The 19,960-nt window shown below is 40.6% G+C and overlaps 2 protein-coding genes across 11 annotated transcripts in view; one reads left to right on the forward strand and one right to left on the reverse strand.

Annotated features, from left to right (window-relative positions):
* On the reverse strand, positions 1 to 10,406 carry SAMD15 (sterile alpha motif domain containing 15). Its single transcript, XM_019920239.3, has 4 exons — positions 10,401 to 10,406; positions 8,642 to 10,285; positions 7,705 to 7,803; positions 1 to 1,989 (listed from the first exon to the last, which is right to left on the reverse strand). Exons 1-4 carry the CDS (start codon positions 10,404 to 10,406, stop codon positions 1,753 to 1,755), a joined length of 1,986 nt encoding a protein of 661 aa, XP_019775798.2. The 3' UTR covers positions 1 to 1,752.
* Positions 10,354 to 19,960, forward strand: part of TMED8 (transmembrane p24 trafficking protein family member 8) — a 23,898-nt gene continuing 14,291 nt past the window's right edge. For 3 of the 10 annotated variants that reach the window (XM_073800184.1, XM_073800186.1, XM_073800187.1), the window contains exon 1: positions 10,590 to 10,717. Coding sequence is in view for 5 of the 10 variants with exons in the window: in XM_073800189.1 (XP_073656290.1) it covers positions 10,600 to 10,717 (118 nt within the window). In the remaining 5 variants the exon portion in view is untranslated. Of the gene's footprint in view, positions 10,718 to 11,467; positions 11,606 to 19,960 lie in introns of those variants that run through there. The other 7 variants (XM_073800189.1, XM_073800190.1, XM_073800182.1 and 4 more) reach the window with 6 other exon arrangements.

A 19,960-nucleotide genomic window follows, 5' to 3' on the forward strand; every position in this document is an offset into this window, starting at 1 on the left:
TCTGGTCTGAATTTCATTTTATAAAAGTCTGGAGTTACCACATAAAACGCCTTGTAAACAAACCCAGACCCTAGTCCATGGTCAATGATATACTTCTATAAGCCATGTTGTTTTAACAGGTAAATACAAATCTAAAAAAATATTTTTAAAATTTTGTTCTCTGATGCCAAAAAGGAATGAGAACTTCCCCTCTCCTTTTTCATAACACATTTCCTTTTTTTTAAACATCTTTATTGGAGTATAATTGCTTTACAATGATGTGTTAGTTTCTGCTTTATAACAAAGTGAATCAGTTATACATATATATATGTTCCCATATCTCTTCCCTCTTGCGTCTCTCTCCCTCCCATCCTCCCTATCCCACCCCTCTAGGTGGTCACAAACCACCTAGCTGATCTCCCTGTGCTACGTGGCTGCTTCCCACTAGCTATCTATTTTACGTTTGGTAGTGTATATATGTCCATGCCACCCTCTCACTTTGTCACAGCTTACCCTTCCCCTTCCCCGTATCCTCAAGTCCATGCTCTAGTAGGTCTGTGTCTTTATTCCCATCTTACCCCTAGGTTCTTCATGACCTTTTTTTTTTTCCCTTAGATTCCATATATATGTGTTAGCATACAGTATTCGTTTTTCTCTTTCTGACTTACTTCACTCTGTACGACAGACTCTAGGTCCATCCACCTCACTACAAATAACTCAATTTCGTTTCTTTTTATGGCTGAGTAATATTCCATTGTATATATGTGCCACATCTTCTTTATCCATTCATCTGTTGATGGACACTTAGGTTGCTTCCATGTCCTGGCTATTGTAAATAGAGCTGCAATGAACATTTTGGTACATGACTCTTTTTGAATTATGGTTTTCTCAGGGTATATGCCCAGTAGTGGGATTGCTGGGTCGTATGGTAGTTCTATTTGTAGTTTTTTAAGGAACCTCCATCCTGTTCTCCATAGTGGCTGTATCAATTTACATTCCCACCAACAGCATAACACATTTCCTTTTAAAAACTTGTAATATACATTCTTTTTCTCTGTTTTTGAGATGTATGCTACTCTTCTAAAAAGGTGACTAAACTTTCTGCCAGTTTTCCATCCCCGGACCGTCTTTTGGGGGAGGGGCCCTTGGAGCCGCCTCTTTGAAATGCGGGCATTTAGAAGGATGGCGCTTTGTCTCCCTGACGCTGGGGGTTTAGCCTAAGTGCTTGGCTCCAGGGAGTAACTTTCTGTTTGTCACTAAGATATGAGAACTTTTATTTTTCCTTTGGATACAGACAGTCAACATGTAAATAATGGATTATATCTGCCTGGCTATATAGAAGGGTGAGATTTCCTTGACTTGGCAATCTCTTTAGTGGCCTGCCTGTAATGTGCATCACAGTCTGATTTTATGCTGATTCAATAATACAACTGTTTCCTTGTCTGCACTTATGAAGAGGATTATCTGGGTTGGCAGGTGATTTTACTTTTAGTCTGTTTCTCCATCGTGCTCCTACTACCAGACGAAGTACTAGAATTTATCAGGAATTCTTACAATTACCCAGAAAGAGAAATATTGCTATCTTTGTTTTAACAAGGGACTAAATTGACACACAAATAAAGGGAAGGTGCTGTGAGTCAGTGGCAGAACTAGGAATGGAGCCAGCAGTTCTAACTCTGATCCTGAATGAAGAGAAAAAGAAAATGCAGAAATACCACACTTCTTCCCCCACATAATATAATTTGATTTTCAAGCTAAGTGAAACGGCTTGCCCTATGGTTCAATGGAACATAATGCTGCATCCTCTTCAGGGGTGGTTATTTCTGGAGCATAATCCTGTAATCCCACTGCTTGCACAAACTCAGACAAGGTCAAGGAATCAGATTTAACTCCACTATGACATTTTTGCTCTAAAAATAAGCCAATATTGTCCCTGTAGGGAAGGCTGATGGAGCGTGTGAATAATGGCTCTTCAATTCCCAGTAGCTCCCGGGTATGCTGAGAAATTACCTGTAATGCAAGGATAATTTTTTAATGGGATTAACCTGAAAATACAACTAAATCAAGTAAGTTTTACTTAGTTTCCTAGACCTCTTGAATGCTAACCCCTTAAGCTAATTCTATGGGGAAATAATAACGAGATAACACATTGAAAGGCTTCCTACCCTGGCATTATCAAAACATAGTTCTTAAGAGAAACATCACATGATTTATCTTTTTAAAAGTGCCACTTAAAGATGTTTCTAGACCCTTGCATCAGATAGCCGCGGATGGGTTCATTTCTTTTTCTTGGCTGAGCAATTTGACCAATGATATGAGCAGATAATATGTTCAGATTAGGAGCCATGACTTTCTCTAGGAAGGTTAATAAATAACTTTATAAGGGACTCAGTTAACTAAGAAAAAAATTATTACTCAGTTATTCAATTTATTTGCCTGGAAAGAAATCTCAAACACTAAAAAGCAGACATTAAAGTTCCAGTTATTTTATCAGTGCCTATACTTGTATATTCTTTTAAAATATCTTTTGCCACAATTTCAGTGTCTCTAAAACATACTTTGTATTCATTGAGTACCATGCCACTTGGTATCCTAAACTGTCACTGCATTTTCAAAGTCTAGTTTTAATTGCAGGTCTGTTATAACACTGCTATTTGAATTCATATTCTGCCTCTGGGTGAGAATGTAGTCCGTGAAATTGCTGCTAGAACATAGTCAAAGGAGTATGTGGAATGGATTTTTGTTTGTTTAAAACTACTGGCCATAGTTACAAGGCTGGAAAATTCACACCACAGACAATTCTTAACCTGATGCAAAACTGCCCATTAGGAGTACATTTTAGATAGGTAAAATACCATTATTAAAGCAGATGTATAATGTCCTTAAGATCTGCTTGTTGATTCATATAACAGTGTGGATTAATCTTAAATGCATTTTGCTAAGGGAAAGAAGCAAGACTCAAGGCCTACATATTATTTGATTTTATTTGTGTGACATTCTGGAAAAACTATAGGGACAAAAAACAGACTAATGGTTGCCAGGGATTAGGTGGAGGGATAGGCTGACTACTGTGGGGACACGGGAAGTTTTAGGGTGATAGAATCGTTCTATACAGTTTTGTGGTGGTGGATACATGACCCTGTGCATTTGTCAAAACCCACAGAACTGTATACTAAAAAGAGTGACTTTACTGCAGGTAAAATTTTTAAAAGCCAGGATGTTGTGGGAACCCATGATGGAACATAAACTCTGCGCAGATGAATCTTAACTTTATTACAAATTAAGACATAAGCTCACTGAAGGGGGCTGGGAAGAAAGGAGCTGACCTAAATAACTTTCACTTTGAAAAACAGTGCTTTGTCTAGTTAGTGTAAGGCTAATGACAAAAAGAACCGTACACAAATACTGTACTCTTTTGGTAAATTTGTTTCTTATAGGGATACATATTTATAAATAAGCAGAGCCAGGTTTCTCACTGTCAGAGAAAGAAGTTATAAAGAAGCAAAGTGGGGTAGGGAGTAGGAAGGATGAAAGCTAGTATGAACCCTGTGGTGATGGACTAGAGTCAGGGATATCAGTACGAACACATGCTTACAGAAATAAGATAAATATTTGTGTATACATGGGTTAGTATATATACATATATTTCCTACATCCTTCTGCTGAGAGTGCCTAGAAGCAGTAACACCTCAGTAGCAACAAGCACAACTAGTGACCACATCTTAATTTCTAAATACCATTCTCTTATAAAAGCAACCAGGGCTCCTTGGAAACATGCCTGCTTCTAGGGCTGTAGCAAGGAAAATAGAAAATGAGTCTGAAGTAAAGTTTAGTGCCAGAAAATGCTAAAAAACAATAAAATGAAATAACGGGAACATGTCAAAAGGACACAGGAGACAAACTGAAAGAGTTCCCAAATAGGGAAGAAGGGACAATTAAACAGAAGAGTTCCTTAAGCAGAGTTCCAATTAAACATGGAAGGAATGAGGAAACCAAATTATCATTAGAACAACATAGTAATAACTGATGCAGGCAAGATACACTGATGAATACTAAAATTAGTGGGCAAAACTTTAAGAAACAGGTAATTTGCATAGCCTCAAACCACCTCCCCCAGTATATCTATTACTGTGGTATTTACTGTATGTCCATAAACTCTTTGATACTCTTCCCTCCAGGAGGTGGAGCTTAATTCCCCTCTCTTTGAGTATGGGCTGGACTCAGCAACCCACTTCTAATGAATAGAATATGAAAAGGGAAACACAGTAACTTTGTAGTGAAGAAACCTGCAGGCACCACCTTGACCAAATGATCAAAGTTAACATCTCCAGTAATAAATCACATTGATGCCATGTACTCCCTGATATGATTAGATGAGAAGGGCTCATCATCTCTGTGATACTCTCCCCACAAAGCATAATCTCATGGGAAACATAAGACAAACTCAAACTGAGGGAAATCTACACAATACCTGATCACTACTCTTCAAAGTAAGGTCATGAAAGATAAAGATCAAGAAATTGTCATATATTGGAGGAGACCAAGGAAACATAACAGCTAAATACAAGATAGTATCCCCAACTGGATCCTGGAACGAAAAAAGGACATCAGTGGAAAAATTGCAGAAATCTGAACAAAGTCTGTAGTTTGTTTAATAGTACTGTGCTGGTGTTAATTTCTTGGTTTTGATAAATATATAAATGGTTTGATAAATGGTTACATAAGATGTTAACATTAGGGTAAGCTGGGTTAAGAGTATATGGGGGACTTCCCTGGTGGTCCAGTGGTTAAGAATTGGTCTTGCAATGCAGGGGACGCCAGTTCAATCCCTGGTCAGTGAACTAAGATCCCACATTCCGCGGGGCAACTAAGCCTATGCGCCACAACTAGAGAGCCCAAGTGCTGCAACTACAGAGCCTGCATGCCACAATGAAAGATCCCATGTGCTGCAACTGAGAATGATGTAGCCAAAAAATAAATAAATATATATTTTTAAAAGAGTATATGGGAACTCTCTGTACTATCTTTGCAACTGTTCTGTAAAACTAAAATCATTTGAAAATTTTAAAAAATATATATTTTTGTTTAGTGACAATTGCTGACATGTTGTTATGAATTTGTGCTATTTAAATAGCTTGCAATAAGGCAGGTGTAATAAAATTCCTGAGATATTATTAAGCTTATAAGGCTCTACTTTGTAACATAAAATCATGCATATGAAAGGAATAAGCAATTCATCTATATTCTTCTCCAAATATTTATCACAGAGTTCTTTTGTTCACTTGATGGAGTGAATAGTTTAAAATATTTTGTGAATTATTTTCTAAGACAGAAAGCTGAAGCAAGTGCTATCTTGTCTAGCTTGTCCCTAGAATAAATAAGATTGACTTTCTCTCCCCTTTTTACCAAGCTAGTGCATCACTATAAATGGGAAAGACAGGATAGTGGTTTCCAGTGCTCCCTTGGCCAGGTGAGAAGAATCAGTGTTTCTCTTTCACAGAACTAGAACAAAAAATCTTAAACTTTGTATGGAGACACAAAAGACCCCGAATAGGCAAAGCAATCTTGAGAAAGAAAAACAGAGCTGAAGGAATCAGGCTCCCTGACTTCAGACTATACTACAAAACTACAGTCATCAAAACAGTATGGTACTGGCACAAAAACAGAAATACAGATCAATGGAACAGGATAGAAAGCCCAGGAATAAACCCATGCACCTATGGTCAACTAAGCTATGACAGAGGAGGCGAGAATATAAAATGGAGAAAAGACAGTCTCTTCAACAAATGGTGCTGGAAAACTGGACAGCTACACGTAAAAAAATGAAATCAGAACATTCTTTAACACCATACACAAAAATAAAGTCAAAATGGGTTAAAGACCTAAATGTAAGACTGGTTATTATAAAACAGAGGAAAACATAGGCAGAACACGCTTTGACATAAATCGCAACAATATCTTTTTCGATCCATATCCCAGAGTAATAGAAAACAAATGGGACCTAATTTAACTCAAAAGAAACCATAAACAAAACGAAAAGACAACCCACAGAATGAGAGAAAATAGTTGCAAATGATGCAACTGACAAAGGATTAGTCTCCAAAATTTACAAACAGCTCATGTAGCTCAATATCAAAAAAACAAACAACCCAATCAAAAAATGGGCAGAAGACCTAAAGAGACATTTCTCCAAAGAAGATATACAGATTGCCAACAAACACATGAAAGGATGCTCAACATCACTAATCATTAGAGAAATGCAAATCAAAACTGCAATGAGGTATCACCCCACACCCGCCAGAATGGCCATCTTCAAAAAATCTGCAAACAATAAATGCTGGCGAGGCTGTGGAGAAAAGGGAACCCTCCTACACTGTTGGTGGGAATGTAAATTGATACAGCCACTATGGACAACAGTGTGGTGGTTCCTTAAAAAACTAAAAGTAGAGCTACTATATGATTCAGCAATCCCACTCTTGGGCATATATCCAGAGAAAAACATGGTTCAAAAGGATACATGCACCCCAGTGTTCATTGCAGCACTGTTTACAATAGCCAAGACATGGAGACAACCTAAATTTCCATCAACAGATGAACAGATAAAGATGTGGTACATATAATAGAATATTACTCAGCCATTAAAAAGAATGAAATAATGCCATTTGCAGCAACATGGATGGAACTGGAGATTATCATACTAAGTGAAGTAAGTCAGACAAAGACAAATATCATATGATATCGCTTATATGTGGAATCTAAAAAAAACGATACAATGAACTTATTTACAAAACAGAAACAGACTCACAGACTTAGAGAACGAACTTATGGTTACCAGCGGGGAGGGGAGGGGTAGATTGGGAGTTTGGGATTGACATGTACACACTGCTATATTTAAAATGTCTTTCCATGAAAAAAGAAAAGAAAAAAATTAGTGTTTCTTTCTTCCTGCACCCCTCACCAGTCTCACCTATACATTCTCTGTCATCTTAGTATTTTGTAGGAAGAACAAAGGGAAAGGTGAGTCAGTTCTGTAGGTGTTAGAGACATAAAATGTATGACAGCTTTGGAGGAGAGGTTACTGTGGGCTGGGAAGATCAGGAAAGACTTCATGGGGAGATGAGAATTGAGTTGGGTCCTGAGGGATGGTTAAGATTCATATTAGTCTTGCGGGGGAGGTGGGGAACTGAGCAAAGATGTAGAGGGAAGAATGCACAAGACAGGTTTGTGAGGTGTGAGCTGGACCTGTGAGACTGAAGCAGAAGATTCACATAGAAGAGTACCAGGTGAGAGAACAGTGGTGGGAGAAAACTTGTGGAGGGGCCTGAATCCTAAGCTGAGGAGTTGAGACTACCTTGTAAGTAGAGGGGATCCAAAGAAGCTTTGAGTAGTATGCTGTATAAATAGTTGGAAGGTGAAAGTCTAAAAGCAGGGTCCTTGAATCCAAAGGGCCTATAGACAGAGGCTAAAAGCAGGCTACTGGTACATTCTAGTAAAGGTCTGAACAAGTGGGAATGCAGAAAACCAGATGCTATAGGAGGAACTGATAGTTCTTGGGATCTTTGTGGGGATCAAAGGAAAGAGAGGAAGCAACCACTCTGAGCCTGGGAAACTAGGGGTATGATAACACCTTTGGGAGAAATTGGAGGCCACGTTGGAATAAAAGGAGGATGGTTTGAGGTGGTAGCACTGTTTCAGTGCTCTAGTGGGAAATTATACACAACTCACCTTCATGTCCTCGAAATCTGTTATACCCATCTGAGGGAGGTTTGAGCAGTTTACGTGGATGAGTTTTCGGCCACTGATGAAGTTTGTGGTAAAACACTCCTGTCAGTACAATGAGAACATTACTCAAAAGATGTATGGCAAATACAGGAAGAAAAAAAGCAAGAAAGAGAAAAGGAGGTGGGAAGGAAGGAAAGAGGGAGGGAGGGGAGGAGGAATAAATAAATCATATTTGTCTCTAGCTCTGTACTGAGAAAAAATTGTAATTTAATAATCCCACATATTTTCCATCTAAACTCTTGATTAAATTTCACACTGCTGCTTAATTTTTTTTTTTGGCACGATACAACCAGTGCTTCTTTCTTGCCTCAACTACATTTTTAACTACAGTGGTACCAAAGATTTCAGATCTTGTTTTGTTTGTGGAACATAGTTGGCAGTGAAATAATAGGATTCACCCTATTTAAAAAAGAAAACTATCCTTGGTTAATTGGCTATATAAATTAGTACTGTTAGGTGATCATGATACGTATAACACATTTGGGGCAGACACTAAGATTAATAGTACAAGTTCAAGTTAAGGGAGTTGCTACTAAAACAACCTAACAAAGTACCAAAAAGTCTACCTTGGATGAAATCTTTTTGGAAATACAGATTTCTATGAAAAGAAACCTGCATAAATTTCTTAGTCTTTATTCAAGGATTGCAGAGAAGTATAATCACTGTGATGAATAGGAAAAACAAACATGACCTTTCCTTCCTCTCCCAATATACAAATATGTATCAGTGGAAAGGCCAAAATTAAAATCCAAGTTACTACCATAGTCCATGCCTCTTCTACACTCCTTCTAGTGAAGATGCAAAAGCTCAGGTAAGGATAGAGGAATAAGAGGTAGAGGAATGAGAGTATACGATTTCAAAAAATGTTATTTTTGTATACCTTGTATTGAGGGAAGCCTAGCTGGCAAATCCACTCTGCAACTTTCTCTGGGCTCCATTCAAGATACTCAAATTGTAGGTCAGTACTTTTTTTTGGCTGCGTTTCTTTATCTTTAGGTACCAGTGTCACTGACTCTGGGGACAGATCTTTCTTTTCATTAGAGGACTCTTTTAAATCCCTCTGAGACTCAGAGTAATATGAGTAGAATTCATAATTGGTATCAGAAAACTGAAACAGATTTTGGAGTTCTTTAGAAAACTCATAATCTATATTCACTGAGTCTACTTCACTTATTGGAAGAGACTCTAACACAGAGTCTTTTGAAACGTCTTTAGTTTCTTTTACTAACAACTTTCTTGTTTGATAGTCAGAGTACTCTGGCTCATCTCTGTCTACAGAACACTTAAGTCTGATTGGTTCTGGCCTATCTTCCTTGGCAAATTCTACACATGTCTCTATTCTAAGTAGTGGTTTGGCTTTATATGGTAACTCTGAATCTATCTTCTTAGTTAGCTCTGTTTGTGTCTTCTCTTGCACCTCTGGTATGATCTTCTGTGGTGGCACCTGACCTGTTTCTTCAGTTGACTTTCTCGGTTCTTTCTTTGGAAACTCTGGTTTAGTCTGTTCTGGTGGCTCTGGAACTTGCTCCTCAGTTGACTCTCCTAGTGTCTCCTCTGATCTGGACTTCTGTGATGGTGCTAGACCTGTCTCCTCAGTTGATTTTTTCTGCTTATCTTTTTGATCTGGAGATTTGGTGTCCTCTGGTGGCTCTAGAACTTTCTCTGCAGTTGACTTTCTTTGTGTCTCCTCAGTAGACATACTTGGTTTCTCTTCTGGAAACTCTGGTATGGCCTGCTCATGTGGCTCTGTCCTTTTCTCCTCAGGTGACTTACTTTGTGTCTCCTCTGGAATCTCTGGTGTGGTCATCTTTGGTGGCTGAAGATCTGCCTCTTCAATTGATCTTCTTAGTTTCTCACTTGGAAATTCCGGTTTGGTCTGCTCTGTAGGTTCCAGACCCGTCTTTCCATGTTGCTCTCTAAGTGACTCCTCCCAAACCTCTAGTTTGGTCCCCTCTACTAACTCTAATCTTGTCTCACTGATTGTGGCCCCTGGAACCTCAGACTCGGCTTCCTTTCGTAGCTCTAGATCTGTTTCCTTAGCTGCCTCTATGAGCATATCCTCTGTGACATCTGGTTTGGCTTCCTCCTCTGGCTCCCCATGCTTTTCGTCCACAAGGACCTCCAAATCCTTGAAAAGCTCTACTTCTATCTGTCTGGATGTCTCCGACTTTACCTCTTTGGGAATCCCTAGCTCAATCTCGCTAGAAATGTCTGTCTTGGACTTTTGGCGAGCCTCTTCCTCGGACGTCCAGGTGGGTTTCAGACGTAGGTGTATATTCTTAGCACTCGCCGGTGTCTCCTCTTTGCAGCCCTCTTCTTGCGTCTCTGGTTGTGGCTCTTGGTCAGTCCCTACAGGCAGCTCTGGCCCTGCCTCTTCCATGCTGCCTGGTTCGACATCTTCAGTCACCTTAAGAGACTGAAGTTTTGGTCTCTCAGGCTGCAGGTCTTCATCTTCACCGGGGCCGGAATCGTAACCTTCTGGGACTTCAGCCGTGACGCAGACTAGCCGACGCGCCCAGGCCTCCTAGCAACCCCAATTTCCGATAGCGTGTCTATGGATACCACGACTTCCGGCCGGGTCTCACTGAATCTTGCCCAGGTTTCGTTTCTTCTTTCAAGCACTGACTTTAAAAACCTGCGATCATAAGCACGCAGTAACCCTGCCCGAGCCTGCGTCGCAGGCCTCCGCTAGCCAGAGCTCTCGCGACCGCTCGGGGCCGACGCGCTGCCCCTTCCGGCCCGCGGGCTCCGCTCGGCTCTTCCCGGCGCGCTGGGCCTTCGGCTCTTTCCGGAGCCACTTGCGGCAGGCTGCGGAGGCGCTGCGGACGCGGGCTGCAGATGTCGGACCGGCGGGCGGCTGAGGGGCCGGGCGTCTGGAGCCCCGCAGCCCGCCGAGGGCCGGCGCACGGCGTCGGGGACGGCCCGGGAGTGGAGGGGAGCCAGGCGGCCGCCTCAGGTACGCAAGGCCGGGCGCCGGCGGGTGGGTGCCGCCGGCCTCGGGACCCCGCACCTCGGTGCGAGGCTCGGCCGCGCTCTGCCCCGCGCTGCCCGGAGGAGCGGACCGGCCTGGGCAGCCCCTTCGCGCGCGGAGACCCTGCCTTCGCTCCTGCCCGGGCCCGGCTCCCCCGGGCCGCGACTCCCGCCCCCGCCGCCGCCATCCTTCGGGCCTGGTCTTCGCTCGAGATTATTTTCTACTCCTGTTTCGAAATGCCTTGGTTCCTGCCCCGCTTCCTTTATCAGAACAGCCCGGATGGTAGTGACAGGGCATCTCTGACCCTGGCGCCTCTTCACCTTCAGCACGCCTGCCCATCACTCCTTGGCTGCCGACCCCGACCCCACCGGCCTTGCTGCCCCTGCTTCTGGCTCCCCACCCCGATCCTCACCTCTGTCCCAGGTCCCAGCCTTTCCACGCGCCTCTCTGCCCCCATCCGAATAGGCAGCCTCGCCTTCCTCTGTCCAGAATCCCGTTTGCTGTAGCCTGCCAGCATATAGGGCCCCGCGCCTCACCTCGCATCCATCCTCTCCGCCTTTTAGAGTGGGCGAGATGAAAAGCGCAGTTGGAAATAGGTGGGCTCTGGGGTCTTTTGAATGAACATAGCGGCCAGAGCCAAGGCAGGAAATCGGGGCTGAAATAGGAACTTTGGCGACCCTCCCTCATTCTCCGGGACCCTCCTCTTGTTCCGGAGACTGTCTTACTTCCACCCACGCTAGTTCCTCCGTGTGGATTACCTCATTGTCAGTGTCCGAAGGCGAAAGTGTCCAGCGATTACACTTACCTTCCGAGCCTCCTTATCATCACCACACGGGATGCAACTAAAAAGATGCTCATTTGAAATACGGAAGGGTAGGTAGGGGGAGAGTACTGGGCTCACTAAGTAGCAAGTAAAAATTAAATTTCCAGTTCTGAAATTAAAATAGACACCATGAAGTATAGCGGTAGAGGTGGTACCATGATGCCTGGGTTGGAGTGTGAATCTTGAATTTACTTGGGCAAATCACTCATCTGTGTTTGTTTCCTCATCTGTAAAATGTGGGCACTATAGGATTGCATGGACCACTATGTATGAGGCACTTGGTGCCTAAGCCACGGTACACAGTAAACCGGTGTTATCCGTTATGAGAATAGGTCTGTTTTTGCTCACCGAAACTCCACGTGCTGTCAGAGGAGGTGTTCTGGATGTGTATCTCCGGGTATGGTGACTTTCCCCGTCTTTTACTTCTATCCTAAATATCTCCCATTTCCTAATGCTGCTTGGGTCAAACACACACACCCACAAGCTTTGAATCACCCAGCTTTTTCATGTGACTTTATATTCTCTTACTTTAAAATATCTAACAATTGTCTTTTTTCCTTCTTATGAACTCTTATGCTTTGTAGTAAATTCAGAATTGCTGGCATGTATTTAACATTATAGCAATAGAAATTTTAAGCATACTTTCTGAACGATTAATCAAATGAACACTTAGGAAGTCTCATAAACATCTGTCCCTTGCATGTGTTAATATTTATAAATTAAGGATTTTTTTTTTTTTTACTTCCTCTTTAGATCCTTGTGGCAAATATACCCAAGCATTTTAAACAGAAAGGTCTTAAGAATAGTCCAGGAATGTATTGGAGGATAGTGGGTTTGTCTCTGAGTGTGTCTCTCCCCCCACCCCCAAACCTTGTAATTGGTTCCTGCATTCACATTTTCCTCCCAGGATGTTGATGGAAATACTTATGATTACTTTCTTCTTCTTGCCCTCAGAAAACAGGGTGAGTGTTGATTTCTTTTATGTCATGTAGGGGTTTGTTATTGTAGCTCAGAGCAAGCTCTTCCCCTTGAGGTAAGATTTGTTGCTAATAAAATAGCTAATAAAATAATAGTAATGATAGCTTACATTAATTGAATGCTTACTCTGTGCCAGAATGTGGAAAAAGATTTCCTTGTATTATCTGACTTAATCCTGTCAACAGTCATTTCCTCCCCATTTTACGGAAGAACAAACTACAGCTGAGAGAAGTTAACTTATTTGCTCAAGTTAGGTGTGGAGTTTTTACTGTCTGTCTGAAATTGTCACCTTGTTATGATGAAGTTCAGAATAGTTTATTTTTATTTTTATTGGCCATTAATCAAGTATTGGCATTCTAGGGCAGGTTACGGTCTTTGCTGTCTAGGGGTTTTTAGTTTGGTAAGATGAGAGTACCCAGGAAGAAAAATCGACCATTCAAAACTTTATATAATTGGGTGTCTTTTATTGCAATTCTTGCCACACTGTGCGGCATGTGGGATCTTAGTTTCCTGACCAGGGATTGAACCCTCGCCCCCTGCAGTGGAAGCACAGAGTCCTAACCACTGGACCACCAGGGAAGTCCCTATTACAGTTCTTTATGTACATACCCCCAAGAAACCAGCTTAAGGGTAAGGACAGAATCTATCTTGTCTGTTTCTCTCCTAGAGTCCTTGATGTGTCCTAGAGGTTCTGTAAATATTTGCTGGATTGTGAGACAAAGTCTCAACAGGTTTGAAGGAGCATCAAATGAATATGAGGAATTAGGGTTGAGATATCAAGAATGCTCTTTAGGTGAAAGCAGTTGTGCTCAACCAGCAGCGATTTTGCCTCTCCCAGGGGACATTTTGATTGTCACAACTTGGGTTGGGGAGGAGGGGAAGCGCTGTTACTGACATCTTGTGGGTAGAGGCCAGCGAACCTGCTAAACAGCCTCCAATGCACAGAACTGCCCCCACAATGAAGAGTTATCTGGCCCAGATGTCAGTAGTGCAGCTGTTGAGAAACCATGAGTTAGAGTTCAGCTGGGTTTCCAAAGTGGTGTGCAAAGCATGCATTTGGCTTAACTCAGAGCTGTATAGGCTTGGGAGTAAACTCAAAACACTGCTTGGAACTAGCAGTTTGTTTGATTGGATCTTTCTGCCACCTTCCTCTGGAAAATGATCCAATGAGTAAGCAATAGAGGCCTAAGAATGAAATCAAAAGAGGTTTCGGGGGACTTCCCTGGTGGTCTGGTGGTTGAAGACTCCGTGCTTCTACTGCCAGGGGAGCAGGTTCGATCCCTGGTTGGGGAAATAAGATCGCACATGCCACGCAGCCAAAAACAACAATAACAACAAAAGAGGTTTGTGTCATTCTCTCAGCAATAAGAAATGAGATTGGAGTTGTTATTGAATTAAGGGTTTTGATTTTTTTCAATGTGTCTTGTTCTTCAAAGCAGGAATTTATAATTATCCAGAATAACCATGACTTGTTTTTTAAAGGTATTCTAGGCAAAGAATACCTTTGGAGGGTCTTCGTGTTTGTCAGCTGCGGTTTTGGTAATAAAGTAAGAAAAATGTTGATGTTCTTCTGAACTAAGCTCTCCATTGGTCATGGTGTTCTTGTTGTTTTATGAACTGTAATTGTTTTTAATAGTCTTTTATTTGGGGGCACCTGGGTCCTTCAGTTCCCAAGAGGAGAGAGAGATCACTCTTTATATAGTGAAACTCTCTGAGGCATATGTTACATCACTTAAGAACAGGGCTTTTCTTTCTTTCATCGTTTTTTTGTTTGTTTGTTTTTTAAGTTTAGGGAGCTTTGGGGAAAATAAAGGGCAAAATCTGTTATGACCTTGAAGTGAGCAGAACTTGGTCTGGTATATATGACCCTGAGAGCTATCGATGCATGTAGACGTCAAGGACTGCAAACAGGTCAGGTGAACTTGTTCATTATTCTTATGTAGGACTTAGAGCAGTGCAATAAGTCTTTCTGCAGTGATGGAAATGTTGCTTATCTGTGGCTATTTCGATTTCAATTAAAATTTAAAAATTGGTGGTTACTATATTAGGTGGAGCAAAAGAGTGGAAGTCTATGCCAAAGAGCCCCAGTGGTTTTTGGGTTTCTGTTTTTTTTTTTTTAATTAATTAATTAATTTATTTATTGGCTGCGTTGGGTCTTTGTTGCTGCACGCGGGCTTTCTCTAGTTGTGGCGGGCGAGCGCGGGCTACTCTTTGTTGCGGTGTGTGGGCTTCTCATTGCGGTGGCTTCTCTTGTTGCAGGGCACGGGCTCTAGGCACGCGGGCTCAGTAGTTGTGGCTCACGGGCTCTAGAGTGCAGGCCCAGCAGCTGTGAAGCTCGGGCCTAGTTGCTCTGCTGCATGTGGGATCCTCCCGAACCAGGGCCCAAACCTGCATCCCCTGTGTTGGCAGGAGGACTCTCAACCACTGCGCCACCAGGGAAGCCCTGTTTTCTCTCTGTTTAAAACAGGACTGCATCTTCCACACTTTAAACTTCTGGAAATAAACATATATTTCTTTCTCCTTTTCTTACTTCCTGCCTCTCTGAATCCAATTACAAGTTGTTTTACCAGTAGTTCTTACATAGTTTAGCGAATATATTTAACCTTAAAAATCAAAAGCAATATCTCTTTTCACTTTTTTTTCCCTGCATACATTAAGTTGTTAAGATGCTATGAGAAGTGGCTCTTCACATATGAAAGATGCTCAACCTAACTCACAATAAGGGAAGTGAAAATTGTAACTATGCTGGGTAGTTCAATATCTCACTATATGTTGGCAACGGTGTGCAGAAACACAAACTTTCATGTATTGCTGAGGGGTGTGGAAATTGATACAAATGCTATGGAGGGCAATTTGTTAATATCTTTCAAAATTACAATATATGTCCTCATTGATCCATTTTTTTCCAGGAGTTTATCCTATAGATCACACACCTATTTAATGACACAGACACAAGGTTATTATAGCATTGCTTGTAATGGTAAATGATTAGAAAGGGGCTTCCCTGGTGGTGCAGTGGTTCAGAGTCCGCCTGGCGATGCAGGGGACACGGGTTTGTGCCCCGGTCCAGGAGGATCCCACATGCCGCGGAGCGGCTGGGCCCGTGAGCCATGGCCTCTGAGCCTGCGCGTCCAGAGCCTGTTGCTCCGCAACGGGAGAGGCCACAACAGTGAGAGGCCCATGTACCGCAAAAAAAAAAAAAGATTAGGAAGGACATAAATGTCAATAGGGAAGTGGTTAAATAAATTATGGAATATCCAGCCATTGAAATATTAATCAGTTGTGGAAAAGAATGAGGAAGTTTTTTTATATATAGTTATGGAAAGGTCTCTGAGATGTTAAGTAGAAAAAACAACGTGTATGCTAGCATGTCTAGTATGTGCATTATTTGTGTGAAAAAGTATATATATATTCTTTTTATACACACATACACACTTTTTTAATGCAAAATATCTCTGGAAGACTATCCAAAACCTAGTAACATTGGAGGTAGGGACTGAGATGGGAGGAAGTTTTCACTGTATACTTTTATGCTTTTTGAATTTTGAATAATGTGCATATATTACCTATTGAGAAAAAAATACACACAAGCATGTCATGAGATTCTTCACTGTGTTTATATTGTAAGTTGGAGCCATTCTATGTATCTCTTTTTGCCTTTCTGCTCATCAGGAACTGACCTCTTCTGGGGTTTTTTTATCTCGGATAAAGTTTCTATGAAATACAGTTTGTAAATCTCCTTAGGGATGATTTTCATACAATTCTGTTGTTGTTGTTGTTGTTTTTGCGGTACGCGGGCCTCTCACTGTTGTGGCCTCTCCCGTTGCGGAGCAGCAGGCTCTGGACGCGCAGGCTCAGCGGCCATGGCTCACGGGCCCAGCTGCTCCGCGGCATGTGGGATCTTCCCGGACCGGGGCACGAACCCGTGTCCCCTGCATCGGCAGGCGGACTCTCAACCACTGAGCCACCAGGGAAGCCCTCTTTTTTTAATTGAAGTATAGTTGATGTATAATGTATAAATTACAGGTGTACAATATAGTGATTCACAATTTTAAAATGTTATACTGTTTATAGTTATTATAAAATATTTGCTATGTTCCCCGTGTTGTACAGTATATCCTTACAGCTTATTTTATTATGTTACTCTTTAAATCCACTACTGACTTCCTTTATTCTTGTGCTAATTTTCATTTCTGTCTAAAAATTCAACCTTATCGAAGTCTTCACTGTGATCCACTACTTACAGAGGCTGATACTGTTTGCCAGTGACAGAAAGAAGGCAGACTTGTAAAAATTCTATTTTGTTTCCATTTTATTCACTAAGGTATCTTAAAACTGAAAAGGGTAGAGGCAATGCAGGTTTCTGTTTTGTGTAATGTTAGACTAGGTAATTGGGATTAGTTCTCCCACTGGGGACAATTAGGAAATAATTGTCAAAATATAAACATCTGCTTGAAGATCCTGGAAAGCTAGTCAGCTAGTCAGATAATGAATAATTATTAGGCTATGATCCATGTGAGGGCAGAAGTATAAAGATAGAGGTCCAGGGCTTCCCTGGTGGCGCAGTGGTTGAGAGTCCGCCTGCCGATGCAGGGGACACGGGTTCGTGCCCCGGTCCGGGAAGATTCCACATGCGGTGGAGCGGCTGGGCCCGTGAGCCATGGCCGCTGAGCCTGCGCATACAGAGCCTGTGCTCTGCAACGGGAGAGGCCACAACAGTGAGAGGCCCGCGTACTTCAAAAAAAAAAAAAAAAAAAAAGATAGAGGTCCAAGGATGAGAGTCCAATTTGGGGTTCCTTTCTCCTCTGAGAGGATATGCTGAACTCCTAAGTGGGGAGGCTTAATGGCAAGACTGTGGAAGTGCTTCTCTGAACTAAAGCAACAGGGGTTAATCAAGTAGGGGGAACCCTGGTTAACCCCCTTTTCTCTGGGTTAGGACCATGAAAGGCCATGTTCTAGAAGTAAGGGTAAGTTAGAAGCAGGCCATTGCAAAGACTACAGCTCAGCTTCAGAAACATCTGAGTTCATGAAATTGGATTAAGTTAACCCCAGGGTGCTAGTGCCCCCAGGTATGTGGAAGAAGCAAAGGCAAATCTTTTCTGAAGGGTCACTGTAGTCTTCAAATTATTTTGACAAACAGTTTTACTGGAACAATTTCTGGCATGTATCAAAAATGACCAAATGCATGAAAAGACACAATATGAACAAAAATCAAAAGAAATGACAGTAAAAATGGATCCATAGGAGCATCAGATTTTGGAGTTACCAGATACAGACTTAAAAATAATTATATTGTAAGTCAACTATACTTCAATTAAAAATTATATTTATTATGTTCAGGAGGTAAAAGAGAAAGTTGAGAAATTTGGCAGAGAATTGAAATTTATAAAAATAGAACCAAATAGCAATTCTGTAACTGAAAAATACAGATGAAAATGAAGAATTCTGTTGATAGGTTTAACAACAAGTTATTAGACCTGAAGAGAGAACAGTGGACTGGAAGAAAGGTCAAAAGAAAATATGTAAAAATACAACAATGGAAAATTCAGGAAAGAGATGAGACATAGAGGATATGGTAAAAAGGTCTAACATTTGTATAATTGGAGTCCTAGAAGGTAAGGAGAGCAAGAATGGACAGAAGCAATGTTTGATGAGATAATAGCTATGAATTTTCCAAAACTAGTGGAATCTACAGATTCACAAAGCCCTGTACACCCCAGGTAGGGGTATATAAGCCACAGTAGGTACACATTAAATTAAAACTCCATAAAACCAAAGCAAAGACAAAATATTAAAAGTAGCCAGAAAAAAATTACAGTTTGCCTTCAAAGGAATAATAATTAGACTGAAAGCTGACTTATGCACAGAGCAGTGAAAGCTAGATTATCTTTAGAATACTGAAAGAAAATAACTACCAATATAGAATTTTTTTCAGTGAAAATAGTCTTCAAGAATGAAGGTGAAATAAAGATATTTTCAGGCAATCAAAAACAGGATTTATCACCTACAGGTAACTGAATTCTTTAGGCAGAATCAAAATGATCCCAGATGAAAAGAAAATTGCAGTTTAATCTCCCTCATTAACATAGATGCAAAAAGTCATTAGCAAAAGATTAACAGACTGAATCCAGCAATATATATGACCAAGTTGGGTTTTTCTAGGAATGAAAAGTTGCTTTAACATTTTTTTAAAAAAAGTCAGCTGTATAATCACCATTTTAATACAGTAGAGGATAAAAATTATCAGTCTAGTAGAAGCAGAAAAAAGTGGTAAAATTCAGCCTCTACTTATGATTCAAAACTTAGCAAACGAGGAATAAAAGGAAACTTTCTTAATTGGATAAAGCATATCTACAAAGTCCCTACAAGCAGCATCAAATTTAATGGGGAAATTTGAAAGTTTTCCTTTTGAGATTAGGAATAGGACAAGGTTGTCCACTCTCACCACTTGCTTTTCATCATTTTACTGGATATTCTAGCTAGAACAGTCAGGCAAGAAAAATAAAATATATGAGGATTATAAAGGAATCCTATTCAGTCTGTTACTTGCAGATGATGATTGTGTACATGGAAATCCAAAAGAATCTATAGATAATTTATTGAAATTAATAAATTTGTCCAGATTGTTGGATATAGGTCAATATGCAAAATTCCATTGCATTCATGTATACTAGCAAAGAAGTTAAATATATATGTGTGTATATATATATATATATATATATATGTAATTTACTATAGAATAAAGAAACTTCAAATACCTAGAAACAAATCTCACAAAATATATGCAAAAACTTTATGCAGAAGATTATAATACATTATTATTGAGAGAAATTAAAGAATAAGTAAATGGAAGGGTCTACCATATTCTTAGTTTGGAAGACTCAGTATTGTAAAGATGTCAGTTCTCCCCAACTTGATTTATAGATAAAATACAATCCCAATAAATTTCCTAGAAGGTTTTGGTGGGCCTTTTGGGTGGAGTTTGACAAGCTGGTTCTAAAATATATAGAGAAATGAAAGGCCAATACCAAAGACACTCAAGTAAGAACAACAAGATGGGAAGATTTGGTCTATCAGGTATCGAGACTTTTTAAAAAAAGTTTTATTGAATTATAGTTGATTTACAATCAAGACTTATTTTAAGGCTTTTACAGAATAGCCCAGTTAAGCCCTAGGAATAGAAATAAGAGCCTAGAAACAAAATCTTTCATTTGCAACAAAGATTGTACTTTAGAGTAGTGGGGCAAGAATGGTAAATATTGCTGGTAAAATTGAATATCCTAAGAGAAAGAAGGAAAAGAAAAAAAACCTTGATCCTTATCTCACACACCATAAACACAAAAAATCAACTCTCGTTGGACTGTAGATCAAAATGTGAAAAAAAATACAATAAGCTCCTAGACAATAATAATAAAGGAGAATATTTT

This window comes from Tursiops truncatus, chromosome 2, assembly GCF_011762595.2.
Source record: "Tursiops truncatus isolate mTurTru1 chromosome 2, mTurTru1.mat.Y, whole genome shotgun sequence".
Lineage (NCBI taxonomy): Eukaryota > Metazoa > Chordata > Mammalia > Artiodactyla > Delphinidae > Tursiops > Tursiops truncatus.

Bases quoted from the DNA above. Each gene is read 5' to 3' on its own strand.
- SAMD15 (XM_019920239.3), bottom strand. The intron at 7,804-8,641 runs GTATACAAAAAT...TTGTACTGACAG, and splicing joins TAGGCTTCCCTCAATACAAG to GAGTGTTTTACCACAAACTT. The intron at 1,990-7,704 runs GTGAGTTGTGTA...CTTGCATTACAG, and splicing joins CAGATTTCGAGGACATGAAG to GTAATTTCTCAGCATACCCG.